Source organism: Mytilus edulis, chromosome 12, assembly GCF_963676685.1.
Source record: "Mytilus edulis chromosome 12, xbMytEdul2.2, whole genome shotgun sequence".
In the NCBI taxonomy this organism is placed as follows: Eukaryota; Metazoa; Mollusca; class Bivalvia; order Mytilida; family Mytilidae; genus Mytilus; species Mytilus edulis.
This window is the reverse complement of record NC_092355.1, coordinates 36,434,719-36,451,157: the sequence shown is the minus strand read 5'-3', so window position 1 is coordinate 36,451,157 and position 16,439 is coordinate 36,434,719. Positions and strand designations below refer to the sequence as shown.

At 32.6% G+C, this 16,439-nt stretch overlaps 1 protein-coding gene across 1 annotated transcript; it reads left to right on the top strand.

The window, feature by feature from the left end:
* Positions 1-228: 228 nt before the first annotated feature.
* On the top strand, positions 229-10,429 carry LOC139498376 (uncharacterized). The gene is made up of 8 exons (XM_071286757.1): positions 229-783; positions 1,683-1,937; positions 3,621-3,758; positions 4,989-5,379; positions 5,822-5,992; positions 6,515-6,599; positions 7,280-7,411; positions 9,609-10,429. Exons 2-8 carry the CDS (start codon positions 1,685-1,687, stop codon positions 9,789-9,791), a joined length of 1,353 nt encoding a protein of 450 aa, XP_071142858.1. The 5' UTR covers positions 229-783; positions 1,683-1,684; the 3' UTR covers positions 9,792-10,429.
* The last annotated feature ends 6,010 nt before the right edge of the window (positions 10,430-16,439 follow it).

Sequence of the window (16,439 nt, the reverse complement as noted above, 5' to 3'; positions counted from 1 at the left end):
TTGTTAATTTCTATGTCAATTAGTCCCCGGGATAGTTGTGTAATTTGCAATCAGATTTTTTCATTATATACGGACACCAGACTATAATTCTATTAATGAATATAGTAGACCGATTATGTAGTATGGGTCAACGAAAGCGCACAAAATCATGAACATGATGTCATGGTCAGATGGCTGCAAAAGAGGGACAAGAGAGACTAGAAGGACAGTCAAATTTACATGATTTTAAGGTAGAGCAGGACATTACGTCACGTGATGTTTTGAATTGTCACGTGATTGTCATGGTAAATATAGAACCGGAACCGCGTCTGCAAACTCCGGCGGTAAACAACAAACATGGCAGACGACAAGTATTCTCAACGTGTTCGTGGAAAGATGGCTAGCACAGGAAGAAGTAAAAAGGCGGACCGTATGAGAAAAATGAATAGTAAGGAAACATTACGAGGTGAAGACCATGATTACGGCGCTGTTTTTGTAGAAGGACCTACAAGTGTAAATGCAACTGATTTGGAAGTTGGGGAAAATGTTGAACTGGGATCCTCCAAACCTTGGTTCCAAGGAAGACGGGTTGTTGAGCTAGATGTGCTGGCTAGGTCCATGAACTGTGAGAAATGCAGTTCATGGCTTAGATTATCTGATATAAAAGATGAGGTGATTTATGGGATGGCTAGTTTTTTATATATCTCGTGTCCGAGCAGTGCTTGTCAACACATCAGTCTCAGGTACCAACGGGGAAGAAGAGCAACGGCAAAGGCTTTGATATCAACTACAAAGTTTGTTTAGGTAATTATATAGAAAAGGAATGCAAATGGTGATTGTTTTCAAGAGACAACTACTTAACTATGATCATGGGGAAATATAAAAATAATCAATATAAACACTTTTCATACAAATTTTACAGGGGCCCAATTGCAAATATACCACAACTCATTAACTATCAACACCCTGTGTTGCTTTATTTGTACATGTTTCCAAGTTGAGCAATCAGTAACTGAAATATGGATACATGAATTTTTTTATAACTGTTCATTTTCAATTTTTGGGGTCCCCTCTGACTAGATCTGTAGTTCACGTTTCAATTATCTTGATTTCTTTTAAACAATCAGAGGCAATCTGTTGGTATTAAACAACTAATGCTGAACTCAAATATGTATAACCAGTGTAAATTGCAAGATAAAAAATACATGTACATTGTCAGAAATATAAAATGTACTCACTGCAATTTATTATTTACTTTGTAAAAGGTTTTATCAGTTGAATGAAGTGAAGACATAAGTCTTAGGTCAGTGGATACACTGGACTGCACCGTATTTCTTATATTGTCCTTCAATTAAGGAAGGGTAAACATTTACAATTTGAATAGTGGACATAACAAAAGACCCACCGTCTGTCACTATTTGCGGAGGATTTCCCCCATGGAGCCTCCCAAGTGGAAATTTTGTAAGAGCAATTTTGTCCACTATTTTAAAGAAAACAATGGGTATGAGCTTGTTAAAGCATGAAGAAGCCTAAAAAACACATTATAATATATTTGAAGGCCCCTTTGAAGGTTTTGTAGGACTATAAGAACCATCTTTCATGTAAAACCCCCATGGGCATTTGAAAAGTTGGCAGGTATGAGCCAAATATTGTAAATGTTTTTTTTTAGGAAACTGAATAATATTTAAATCTTTCATTTTCAGCCATGATTAATGCAGGTATGGGACCCAGCCATGTGAACAACTTCCTGACAGGATGCAACATTCCTCCAGTAGATGCCTCTACATTACGTAAAAAACAGAAGGAACTAGCCCCAGTTATCATTGAAGCAGCAGAAGCATCATGTAAAGAAGCACAGAGAGAGGAGCTGGAATGTTCAGAGTGCAGTGAGTTAGAGGGAAGCTTCGATGCTGGATGGCAGAAGAGGGGTTCTGGTTGGTCTTACAATAGTCACACAGGTAAATTATATTATCAGTTATTTTGATATGAAGTGTAGATGGGCTTCTATTTTATTGATCTCGTATACATTAGGGTTTTAGCCTTTTGGACCTGCTCAAAAAAACCTCTGTGTTCAGGATCCATGTGAACCTGGATATTACTTTAAGATTATAATGAATAGTTTTTTTTTTATATGCCCGTTAATACAGTTGTCTGTCGGTCTGTCCCTCTGTCGATCATCGCCATGTCGGACAATAACTCAAAAACACTTGAACAAATTTGCATGAAAATTTTGTGAATTGTTTATATCCATTGAGTTGAACTGCATTTCATTTTTAATTTTTTTTATATTGCGGTTGTATATTGGTATCACCTTGACCCTGTCGTTGTACTCAGCTAGAGAAGTCCAAAGACATTTGGTTTCCAGACAATATCTTTACTTTAATTGAATAGAAATCTATGATTTAAGATTTTAAAAACTAAAAAGAAAATTTCTTCAAATTTTTTATTTTTTTTGCCAATAAAAAATGGAAGGAGTTCAATTTGCAACAGCATCATAGGAGGATCAAGGGAGGGGTGGTCCAGGAGTTGGACCTCCTTTTTTTTGGCCGATGACTTAATATGAATGGGAGCATATACATATAGATGGAACCACCTCCCCTCCCCCCTTTTTACTCTGGGTTGGGACCCCCTTTTAAAAATGGCCTCATACGCCCCTGCACATGGTGTATTGCACCATAGCAAAAAAATTAATATAAATTCAAATCATTACCCAATTCTAAGTCTTTGATTACAGTTATTCTCTGTCAGAAACCTATTATATGTATGTGTTAAATTCAGACCTGTGTCACATGATCAAGTACAAATATCATGTTCCTTTTTGTCCTATTAACAGGGTTGAACCTTTATGGTGGTATCCAGCTGTGATTGGCGAAGCAGTTGATTTATTAATTTCATATTTTAAGTTTTAAAAAGGGGGATTTTTCAGTTTTGAGCATTTATTATAACACTTAAGCTTTGGTGGCTGGGATTTATCTATTAGATAAACTCCTTTTTATGCCCCACCTACGATAGTAGTGGGGCATTATGTTTTCTGGTCTGTGGCTCTGTTTGTTCGTTCGTCTGTCTGTGCTTCCGTTCAGGTTAAAGTTTTTGGTCAAGGTAGTTTTTGATGAAGCTGAAGTCCAATCAACTTGAAACTTAGTACACTTGTTTCTTATGATATGATCTTTCTAATTTTAAAGCCAAATTAGACTTTTGAGTCCAATTTCATGGTCCACTGAACATAGAAAATGAAAATGGGAGTTTCAGGTTAAAGTTTTTGGTCAAGGAAGTTTTTGATGAAGCTGAAGTCCAATCAACTTGAAACTTAGTACATATGTTCCCTATAGTATGATCTTTCTAATTTTAATGCCAAATTAGATTATTACCCAATTTCATGGTCCATGGAACATGGAAAAGGATAGTGCAAGTGGGGCATCCGTGTACTTTGGACACATTCTTGTTTTTTATGGATTTATGAAATTACGTTGAGAAGTTATTGTCACAAAATTGAACTTTAATTTATTCTTTTAAAAAAACAGGGTATCATGCTCTATTAAACCACCAAAGATTTTCAATTTGAAATCTTCTTTTTCGTTAATATGTTAGCTAAAAATGAAATGAACTAATATTGAGTCTCCCTTTTTTACATACTATTTCAGGTCATGCAAGTCTAATTGGAATTAATACTGGGAAAGTTGTAGAATTTGATGTCAGAACCAGAAATTGTAGTATTTGCCAATATTACATAGGAAAAAATGAACCAAAGCCACCACATGAGTGTAATGTTAACTGGACAGGTATAGAATAATGATTAACTCATTGAAAATAAGGGGTGGACTGTTCAACTTCAATATATGTATAGGGCCTTTGCTATTTTTCATTATACTCCACCCGAATTTCATGATCCACTGAAAATACATAAGCTTATAGTGCATGTAGGGCATCCATAAAATATTGACACAATTTAATTTTTTTGAAGGAGTTTTGCTCACATTTTAATAACAGTATATGGGAATGTTACACTGTTCTTATCAAATATAAAAAAAAAGATGTGGTATGATTGCCAATGAGACAACTATCCACAAAAGACAAAAATGACACAAACATTAAGAACTATAGGTCACCGTACGGCCTTCAACAATGAGCAAAGCAAAAGACAAGATTTTAAACAGTTTGGTATTTCTGAAATGTAAACAAACATGGTTAAACACACTGAGAAAGTCATCTGTCATTTTTTTAAGAGAAATGTAACAAGACTATGGGATGAAGTATGTAAAGGGACGAATTGACACCTTTAAAAAGAACAAGTTGTCATATAGTTTTCCTCCCCGTTCTGAATTTTTCCTTGTAGTGGGAAGAGTTGACAACTTTGAAAAATGTCTTTGTAACCCTTTTAAGACGAATTGATAGTGTTATTTGATTTAATAGATGTATAATCGTGAATTTAGATAGTTATTTGTATAAAAATTCAACACCTTTCACCAGTTGTAAGTGTTGACTAAAAGGTCATGTACATGTAATTAAAGGTGTACATATGGTATAGGGATGTTAACAGTTACATATTAATTACTTTCCTGTTCCCCATGTTAATGTTTACTGTAATAAAGGCCACTCATGGGGGTGTCCAAGTAATCATAAATTCACAGAAAGTTTGCCAATACAATCAAATGAACGCTCATTAATTTTTTTGCTTGACCTTGGAAAAAGTAGGGAGCATTTTCGAAAAACAGAAAATATAATATAAGTAAACAAATCCTTATCATTTAATATATCTGTAAATGACTCATTCTGAGGTATGCTAACATGGCTAAGGACTATATTTTCCTGACAAGACATTGGCTCATTTTAGACTTTGGCCACAGAAGAAACCTGTGACCATGTCTGTGTATAGCCCTTGAGTACACCTCAAGAAAAGTCAATAATGATAATGTATATCATGTGTATAATGTACCTCTAATTTGTCAACAGTTTTTCACAGTATTACAAATTATTGGACACACTGACTTTATTTTTATTTTGTATTGCAGGATCAAGCAAAGGTATGGAGCCAGACATGGCATGTTCAATGACCCAACGGCTTGCTGAGGATGGATATACGGTTGGGACTTTACATGCGGATAATGATGCTACAACCCAATCAAGACTGCTTCGTTCAATTATTAAAAAAGATGACAAAACACATGTAAAGAAAAATCTGTCCAAACGTCTATATGGTCTGTCAAAAAACTACAAACAGTTAAAATCAGCAAAAGTCATTCCCTACATAGTGCGGTGTTTTATGTATACTATTTCTAAACACCAAAATAGTAAACAATCAATGAAGACAGAACTGGCCACTATAGTGCCACATATTTTTGGACACCATGAACAGTGCAGTCCAACTTGGTGTACATATGTTAAAGATCCAACTAAATTTAGGTAATTTATACCATAACATTGATCCCTGGCCTGATGAAGTGATCATTTAATGTTTCAATGCTGCAATAATTTTTTACAAGTTCTTACTTCCTAGAGTTCAGTAAAGTATATGTATAATTAAAACAATTGTAGGGCTGTGTGAACTATTGTCATCATTATGTATTAATCATGTATCCATCTTTGTCTTGGCCCACCTGATAACTTTCAAAACTTCTTTCTTCTAAAAGTACAGTGTGGATTGAAAATAAACTTTAATGATAAGGATTTAATTTTTCACATTTGATCACATGTCATATTAATATTTACTACAGTTACATGTATATGTGTTCAGAACAAAAAAAGATCATTAGACTGAATAACATTTTTAGAATTCTGCTATTAGTGTAGAAAAAAACCCAGTGGCAGTGCAATCTCATTTTCTGTTTGTTTATAAATATTACAGATTCAAACATTTACCCAATGGGAAAGCCCTTTCTGGAGACAAGCTGAGGGAAGAGCTGGACAAGTTGGCACAAAATTATATTGAAAGAGCAGATAGGCTGTTAAATTTAGGGTCAACACAGTCAAACGAAAGTTTCAACAACAGTGTTGCTAGTTTTGCCCCAAAAAACAGGTATGCCTAACATTACTTTAGGATTTCTTTTGATTATGATCAAAATCTCTGCAACTGTTTAAAAAATGAAATAGAAGTCTTTGTTTGCACAAATTTTCCTTATCTTCAATGTTGTAATTTAAAATTTCAAAGTAAAACAATTCCAGTTTTAAACAGAACTTTTTGTAAGACACATGACAATTGTAAGCGACACACTCTCTGGTATTCCAATAATGTGTGGTAACTGTGATTTCAATGCAATCTGGGGTGTTTAATGTCTAACTTTGTCATTAAAAATGGAAAACATGAATATTTTTTTTGTAAAATCATGTCAATGTCATTAATGTTGAAGACTGTGATAGCTATGAATTCAAGCTCATCTTAGTTCCTTTACCATTATATGCATATGCCCCACAGTTACGATCCACTAACTGTCATTTTCCAGGACTAGCTGCAACAGAGAGACATATTTATGTGTTTAATTTTGTGGAGCATAAACTATTTTGTTTGTATGTTGAACATTTATTTATGGGATTTTTTCAGGTTTTATGGAGGGACTAAATCATTAAAAGCTAGGGTGTCTTCAGCTGTGATGCAAAAGAATGAAGGCTATGGTTGGTTAAGCAAGGTAAATGTATTTAGGGGCTTTATTATGTATGCTTAGTTTAAACTTATTTTATTTGCTTAATTAAAGCAAAATGGATTAGACACAAGTAAATCATACTTATGAAGTCATCTCCATAATACAATATAAAATTACAATAATAGTATAATATAATGGACATGCATATAAAGCAAACAGTTTATAGAATATAATACTAGCTTACATAATGGTAAAAAGAGGAGAGAAAGTAAAAAGAGAAAAAGAAAGTTTTAAAAGTCGTATAATTCTGTGTATAAATGTTGTTATTTCAATCCCCTGACACCATACAACTGTAGGTTTTGTCATGATGTTGGATCAAAACAAATTGTGAAAGATATAGTTCCTTACATTTTCTACCTTATATTCAGAAGAAAAAATGCCATTTGCCAGTGTAATAAAAAGAGTAACTAATACAAAAATTCAAATAGAGAAAAATATTTAACTCATGACCAAACAACACTGATAATTAACTCACACACTACATGTATACATTGGTGAATTGATGTGTAGTTATTCTATAATTATATTTTTTTTTAGATATTTTTTTTTCTTCAGATCTGTACTTTTTTCTCTACATTCTAAATTTTATATATCTTTAAAGTAAATGAATCATTCAAAATAGATCAATTTAATACATTACATGCAAATGTCTTCACTCTTTTCAGGTGAATAAGAATTCTCTACTCTCTCCTGGACATTTGACCATACTTCATGGAATTCGAAAGGATCGAAGGCGTAAACAGATTAGGAAAACACAGTCAACTACTAATTTCAAAAGAAAAAGACTCACAATAAAGGTAGGCCTTTTTTAGCTCGACTGGTCTGAAGGGCCTATTGAGCCTTTCTTTTCACTTTGCGTCATTCGTCTGTTGTTGTCGTCTGTTAACTTTTACAAAAATCTTCTCCTCTGAAACTACTGGGTCAAATTTAACCAAACTTTGCCACAATCATCATTGGGGTATCTTGTTAAAAAAATATGTCTGGTGACCCTGCCAACCAACCAAGATGGCCACCATTACTAATAATAGAACATAGGGGTAAAATGTAGATTTTGGCTTATATCTCTGAAACCAAAGCATCTAGAGCAAATCTGGTGTGGGCACAATTGTTTATCAGGTCAACATCTATCTGCCCTGAAATTTTCAGATGAATTGGAGAACCTGTTGTTGAGTTGCTGCCACTAAATTGGTAATTTTAAGAAATTTTGCAGTTTTTATAAGACCGCGAAAATTTTAATTTTTCGTCGTATATTGCTATCACGTTGGTGTCGTCTGCGTCGTCGTCGTCGTCCGAATACTTTTAGTTTTTGCACTCTAACTTTAGTAAAAGTGAATAGAAATCTATGAAATTTTAACACAAGGTTTATGACCACAAAAGGGAGGTTGGGATTGATTTTGGGAGTTTTTATCCCAACATTTTTGGAATTAGGGGCCAAAAAGGGCCCAAATAAGCATTGTCTTGGTTTTCGCACAATAACTTAAGTTTAAGTAAATAGAAATCTATGAAATTTTGACACAAGGTTTATGACCACAAAAGGAAGGTTGGTATTAATTTGGGGAGTTGAGATCCCAACAGTTTCGGAGTTTGGGGCCAAAAAGGGGCCCAAATAAGCATTTTTCTCGGTTTTCACATTATAACTTTAGTATAAGTGAATAGAAATCTATGAAATTTAAACACAAGGTTTATGACCATAAAAGGAAGGTTGGTATTGATTTTGGGAGTTTTGGTCCCAACAGTTTAGGAATTTGGGGCACAAAGGGTCCAAAATTAAACTTTGTTTGATTTCATCAAAAATTGAAGAATTGGGGTTCTTTGATATGCTGAATCTAACTGTGTATGTAGATTCTTAATTTTTGGTCCCGTTTTCAAATTGGTTTACATTAAGGTCCAAAGGGTCCAAACTTAAACTTTGTTTGATTTTGACAAAAATTGAATCCTTGGGGTTCTTTGATATGCTGAATCTAAAAATGTACTTAGATTTTTAATTATTGGCCCAGTTTTCAAGTAGGTCCAAATCGGGGTCCAAAATTAAACTTTGTTTGATTTCATCAAAAATTGAATAAATGGGGTTCTTTGATAAGCCAAATCTAACTGTGTATGTAGATTCTTAATTTTTGGTCCCGTTTTCAAATTGGTTTACATTAAGGTTCAAAGGGTCCACACTTAAACTTTGTTTGATTTTGACAAAAAATGAATCCTTGGGGTTCTTTGATATGCTGAATCTAAAAATATACTTAGATTTTTAATTATTGGCCCAGTTTTCAAGTAGGTCCAAAATTAAACTTTGTTTGATTTCATCAAAAATTGAATAAATGGGGTTCTTTGATATGCCAAATCTAACTGTGTATGTAGATTCTTAATTTTTGGTCCAGTTTTCAAATTGGTCTACATTAAGGTCCAAAGGGTCCAAAATCATAATTTGACATAAACCTATGTTGTGTCAACTATTTAATCACAATCCACATTTATAGCTGTATCAAACTTAAAAGTTGTGTCCATACTTGTCCCATCTGTTCAGGGTTCTACATCTGCGGTCGTATAATGCTGCGCCCTGCGAAGCAACTGGTTGGTTATTATTTTGAATATTATTATAGATAGAGATAAACTGTAAACATCATAATATTCAGCAAAGTATGATCTACAAAAAAGTTAACATGACCAAAATGGTCAGTTGACCCCTTAAGGAGTTATTGACCTTTATAGTCGTTTTTACCAATTTTTCGTAAATTTTTGTAATCTTCTACAAAAATCTTCTCCTCTGAAACTACTGGGCCAAATTTGATCAAACTTAGCCACAAGTCTTAAAGTTTATTAACATTTTGGTTGAAAACCCACTGATGGAGAATTATCTGGCTCTCAATTTTGATTGAAAGGAGACATTAAATGTTTCAACTTAAAATAGCAATTGTTCTAAACATCCCACTGTGCATTTGCATAGATCTAAATCACTTTTTTTTCATAATTGTTCTTAAATGTTTTTTTTATTGTTTCTAGTCCAAGAAATTGAAAGATAATCAGCGAGAATCAGTAAAAGAGGGAGACACCTATGGAGGAGAAATAGAAGTGCAAGAACATATTGACACAGAAACTATTCCATCGAAGATGAAGTTTGGAGGAGAAGAATCAGTAGTAGTTTTTGATTTAGAAACAACAGGTAAGTGTAAACAAACAAATTGAATCACAAATATCAGGCTAAAATAATGGCACACAAGATACATGATTTGCCTACTTTCATGACTTTATTAGTGATTCTTTAATCAAATATTGATGCTTGGAATAAAGTTACCATGACCTTAAAACTTACATTGCTATTGTTAGTAAGTGAAATAAGCTTACAATGTAATTGTAATTCAGTGAAATAGATGAAAGTGACATAACATAAAGCGTAGTAAACGTCCATTGTATTGGGAATACTTCAATGATAATCTTGGAATAAAGTGATATATTACTGATGTTTGTTGGGAGTTAAGTCCCTTACATCATGAAAAATAAAATTGACATGGATTACAGTTTAACAGCATACACTATAGGCTTTGATTTAAATTTTGCTTTATTCATGAGGAACTTGACAGATATAATAAGCAATAAGTTAGATGAAAATGAAATTGCAATATAATGTTCATGTGAAAATAGGGTGGACTGCTAAAATTAGAACCTGCTGAAATTGAAACATTTTTTCTTGCAATCAAGAAATTTGACTCCCATAAATTTGGATGCACTTTTCAAGAAGCCATAAGTTTTTAAAGAGTCAACCATTTAAAACTTGCTGCCGCTTAAATCATTTTTTAAATTAGAAAAATTAATATGACAAAAACAGTATTTAAAGCAAAATTTAACCAAACTTGATATATGGAACAAGTCATCTCACATTTCGGGATAGATACACTTTTAATTATTAATGCAATATTTGTTTATTTTTGTTCCAGAATTATCAAGGAAGTCTGATATAACTCAGCTGGCTGCATTTGATGGAACCACTGTTTTTAATGAGTATGTATCACCTAGGGAGGTTATTTCACCCAAATCATCAGAAATAACAGGATTGACTTTTGATTTTTCTTGTGATCAGATGTACCATAATGGTAAACCAGTTAAAAGCAGAGATATTCAGATTGTACTCCTAGAATTTATTGAGTTTATCAGCAAAAAGAAGAAACCAATTCTTTTCGGTCACAACATTGCTTCGTTTGACATTCCCATATTGATGAACAAACTACGTCAGCACAGTCTTCTTTCAGAATTCATGTTACATATTTATGGGTGCATTGATACAATAAAATTGGCAAGAAGGAAATTCAAAACTAAAGACATAGGAAATCATAAACAACAAACATTGGTCACAAAATTACTTGGCGTAGAATGTGATGCTCACAATGCATGTGCTGATTTGCTGATGTCACAAGTCTATTTCAACTTCTTGCGCACTTTGAATATTCAGAAAAGGATGTTTTTCCATTCAATTCAGCTTTGCTAACAGATTCTTACATTCCCCGCATCACCAAGCTAACAGCTAGAAAATTAGCACACAGTGGACTTTGTCTGAAACATCTACAGTTAGCATTTAACAGAGACAGTGAAAATGGCCTCAAATCTATTTTGTTAGAGCATGGCTTTAATGCCAAAACAGTCACATGTTTTACTAAACATTTTACATGTACTGAGGAATAACTTGTTATTGATGTAATACACATGTACCACCAAATCATAGAAAGTAACATCCAGTTGCGTAGGAAAATTTTATTGGTTAATATCCAGTGATGGTTAGTTTCTTACATGCAATATATAATGTACAGTGTCATCTTTTTCTATAGTACTAGTGCTGGACAGGATACAACCTTACTCATGCTAAATATGGAAAAAAAGATGTGGTATTATTGCCAATGACAACTTTCCACAAGAGAACAAAATGACACACAAAATTAACAACTATATGTCACTGTACTGCTTTCAACAATGAGCAAATCTCATACCACAAAGTCAGCTATAAAAAGGTCCCGAAATGTCAATGTAAAACAATTCAATGGGGAAAACTAACAGTCTAGTTTATGTACAAAAAATAATTAAGAAACCAATATGTACATGTAACACATAAACAAACATCAACCACTGAATTACAGACTCCTGAGTTAGAACAGGCACATTAACACACAAAATGTGTCAAAGAAAGTATATTTTATTTAAAAAAAAAAATTCTGTACAATTCTTTGAAAAGTGCAAATTTGACAAGGACTGTTTAGGAAAATCAATGGTCATGATGGTGGTATTACATCAGGCCTCGACAATAACGCTTGTCCGATTGTCCGGTACCAGATGGAAAAAAGGTCGGACAGGTAAAATCTGTATCAAGCTTGTCCGTCGGGACAAGTACAATTATTCTGCAGAAAATAAATGTAATCCGACTTTGATGAACAAAGTAATTTATTATAAACAAAAAACAAGAAAACAAATATTAATTTGACATGTTTCTGTATTCTGTTTATTCAAATGCAAAACCTTTTTTTTTCAACATGTTTACTTGCAATCGAGGTAAAAGGTATACTATTCTCGGAAACCAGTCTTACTGATCCGAATCAATGATGCGCTTTGTAGATAAGGTAACTTGTTTAAGAGACAGTTTGGCACCGTAGGAGACATATTTAGTAGACATGATTGATAGACAGTTTGACAAGGCAGGAATATTTCGGGACCAAGACAAATCAGTAACTCATTTTGCTACCTTATTCTGTTCCTTATAATAAATACCATACCGCTAATTTTTTCACAAAAATATTTTTTTTGTTTACCATAAAATTAACAAAATCATATTTGATCATAAGTAGAAAAAACAATACTTGCAATATGGTGACCTACAGTTGTTAATTTCTGTGTCGTTTGGTCTTTTGCAGAGAGTTGTCTCATTGGCAATCAGACCTTAATATGATGGCTTATCTTCTTCTTTTTATTGATTGCATTTGAATAAACTTTTTTTTAACTTAAAAAAAAAAAAAAAACAGAATACAAATCCAATGAGTGTACAGGCCTATCAGATGGTGCCTCATGATTAGAGTCTGATGAGACTGGCATTGATGGAAACTAGAACCTAATTCCTGTGATATGACTAGTTTCACAGTTGTACTTGACTCATATTTTTGAAAAGTATTTAAAAAAATGCATCAAATTCTGTTATATTGTTTAAATTGGTTTTGCTCCTTTAATCAACTAAAAATGTAAAAAGGTTATTTAAAATAGAAATTTTTTGGACAAGTAACAATTTCATTCGGACAAGTAAATTTTGGTATGTAGTTGTCCTACAGGACAAGTTGAAAAAAAAGTTATTGTAGAGGCCTGTACATCTATTTGTTACCAGATTGTATTGGCACAACCATTTTATGAACATAACATGGTATTCAGAATTGAGATTATGGCTATTCAGGTCCATATGAGTGCATGTTATTTTTTTATTATTAGAACTCACAGTTATTATGTACTTTGTGTTAGGAGTACCACAGATTTTCAACTGGAATTTGCTTTGTTTGTAATTATGTTTACATGTATTGCTTTATTGATATGCAAAGAAAATATTAAACTGTGGTTCTTTGTCCCAAAGCTGTGTTTGTTCAGTTTATACTTCTAACTAAGAACCAGTTAACATATCTTGGGCCCTTTACTGATCTCTGATTAGTGTAAAACAGATGCTTCATTTGCACTGTATCTTTTCAGCGTTTGGTTAGGGCCCCAAAAGAGAAAGCATCTAAGTATTCGCAACATAGTCCCTATTTAGAATAAGGAGCAATATATAGGGAGGATTGATTCTGTATCTTGAAAAAAGGCAACCATTGTTGCCTTTGGAGAAATTAATTGTTTATTACATTCAATCTATAGAAGTGAGAACCAATAATCATGAGTTGTCTGATGTAATGTTAGCACTTTTTGGTCTGTCTGAAAACTACTTCCTAATTGCTGGTACTTGTAACATTTAAGGTCGAATATTTTTTCTTACAGAAAATACTTGGCAGAATTAATGACTTCATTATTCGTAATTGGCCAATACAACACCCTGACAGTGATAAGTTGAAACGTGTAGTTACTTTTTAGGTCTGTCCAATACCTTCATCCTGTTATCAATACTTTGAATTTTACAAGTGTGGGGTAGTCATAGCATTATCATGTGTGCAAAGTTTTTGTCACTTTAAGACCTGCAAACAAAAATTTGTTTATATGGAAATCATTTTCACCTTGAAGTCTTTGTTCAAGGTCAAAAATACTATGGTCACTATGGTGCATGACACATCTTCATGAATTGATTTACATTCATACAAAATATCAAAAGCAGCAGTTAAGCCTACTTCAAAAGACAAAAGTTACAGTTCTAGAAAAAAAAGAATCATTAAATTGACCTTGAGGTCAAAGTTCAAGGTCAAAAGTCACTTATCATGGTAGTAACACATCCTTTGGAGCTGAGCTACCCTTATACCATATATCAATAGCCTACATAAACAAGACAAAAATGTTACAACCAGAACCTGATCTGAACAGATTGACTTACGGACAGACTGATACCCAAAGGGCATCTTCTTTTTTTTTGGCAGGTCCATGATAAGGTTTTGTTTATTTAGAATGACTGACAGAACAAACTCCCTTTCACCATACATTTTTCATCAATTTTAATTACTAATTTATGACATTTTATCTATTAAATGGTATTTTAAGTCAATTTTCCAAATTTTGCCACTTTACTTCAATTATCAGTATACAGTACAGACAATAAATGAGGTAAGAAATGTATGTTCATATTATGCTTAAACAATGCTTAGGTATAGACCTTCAAAATGCTTGTATTTAAAAAAAAATCTATTGGGTGTTTTTTTGTACAGGGTGACCTAATTTGTATAATTGGCTCCTACAGAAGTGCCAATTTTCATCAAAATGTGTTATTTTTACCCCGTTCACAGATTGTAACTGAAAGTAAAGCACACATCCAATTATTATTATATGAAACAAATGTATTGTAAAATGTAAAAAAATTAACATGAAATTAGTGTTTTATTGGGAAATTGAGGAAATCATCATTTAGGGGGGGGGGGGGGTAACTCATGGTGGGTTATCTCCCTTATTTACCAAGAAAGTGGTCATAATACTTTCATATTTTGCTGAGGACACCCTAATCTTGCAAAATGATAAATATTGTAGAAATCTATTGGAGGATTTTTTTTTAACAAAACATCCTTATCCACCTTAACACATTGTATTGGCACGATATACGAATTTCAACAATTAAAAATTCCCCAGTGATACTCAAAGCCTAAATATTTGAAAATAACAAACTCATTTAAATAGTTGGAAGTATTGATCAACATGTTGGAGAGACCTGCATATATCATGTATATATTGAAAAAAAACCCAGATAAAATAAGGAATCAATGGATGTTAATGTTAAAGTATATTCCTTGATTGGTTGTTGTTTTATTTACGTACACGTGCAATTATTTAATGCATATTCAGAACGTGAAAATGTATAGTTAATATAATAGGTATATGAGACGTGTAGGCTAAAGGTCGGAACATTTGTAATGTTATTGGAAAAAATGGTATGTTGAATAGCAATATAATGTTGCAACAGTATATCAGTATGAAAACAGTGTTGCAAACTTTCTAAACAAGACCTTGACGTTGTCGGCCCTACCAAATCCTGATTTTTAAATGCGTTTTTGTTCGTTGTATAGATTTATTGCGATATTTTGGCCAATTTATACAATACCCATGACCACATACATGGTATTTTGGTTATAGTAATAACTTCATGCTGATATATCTTATGTGACATCTGCAAATGTGTGACTTATAATTTGGTTGTTATCCTGACCTCATAGCGAACACAATACATGCAATATAGGTCAAACCGATAATAATATATCAACAGAAGAACATTGTATATTCAGAACGGTTTTAAAACGAATTTTCTGAATAGCAAAGGTTTTACAAACCATGTATTATTTTAACCATTGACATATCACATACATTCTTATTCATACCACACTTCGTTCTTCTTTCATGAATGATGCATCAATAGTACCTTGTTTTACAACAAATCTGTTTAATGACTTGACACACGTTCTGTTAACAAGATGATATTTCCATGATAAGATTGAAATCATTTAATTTACTTAATGTTATATAATAGAGTAATAACACTGAAGGCACCAATATGCTTCATTGCAACCACCAGCTACATATATACATTATATTAATAATATATTGCATTTGTATTATTAACGTATAAATTTTAAAACACATCTTCAGTGCTTGAATAGTTTGTGAATTATAGAATGCTATTTGAATAATTAGTATCTTAAAATTGTAAATTATAGCGATTTAAAAATCATTCAGTATTCTTAATTTAATATCTTATCTTATTGATTTATCGTTTGGTTGACAATATTAAGATACTAAACAATATATATAATTCTATCGAGTACATTGTTTACATTTAAATACATAGTTTGATATATAAAAGGTGATATCATGCTTAATACACACTACAACTATTTAAACGGTTGATGTATACTCATATTACATGTTCAATATATAAAAATGTCCGTTATCATTATATATGTATTTATTGTACATTTAAGTTCACTTCAACATAACATCACAGTGTGGGAACGGAACTGTACGGTTTTCTAATAATTTGGTCATTAGGGAGACTGTCAAGCGGTGCTCCGACATTTGCAAAATAACAAGTTGCTTGATGGAAACTTTGACGAACTCTTATGTTACTATATAACGTTTCTGCTTCAAAATTTGATAGCTAAAACATTCTTTATGTAAATATGAACCAATAAAATA

Bases quoted from the DNA above. Each gene is read 5' to 3' on its own strand.
- LOC139498376 (XM_071286757.1), top strand. From the start codon at position 1,685: ATGATTAATGCAGGTATGGGACCCAGCCATGTGAACAACTTCCTGACA. The intron at 5,380-5,821 runs GTAATTTATACC...TAAATATTACAG, and splicing joins AAAGATCCAACTAAATTTAG to ATTCAAACATTTACCCAATG. The intron at 7,412-9,608 runs GTAGGCCTTTTT...TATTGTTTCTAG, and splicing joins GAAAAAGACTCACAATAAAG to TCCAAGAAATTGAAAGATAA.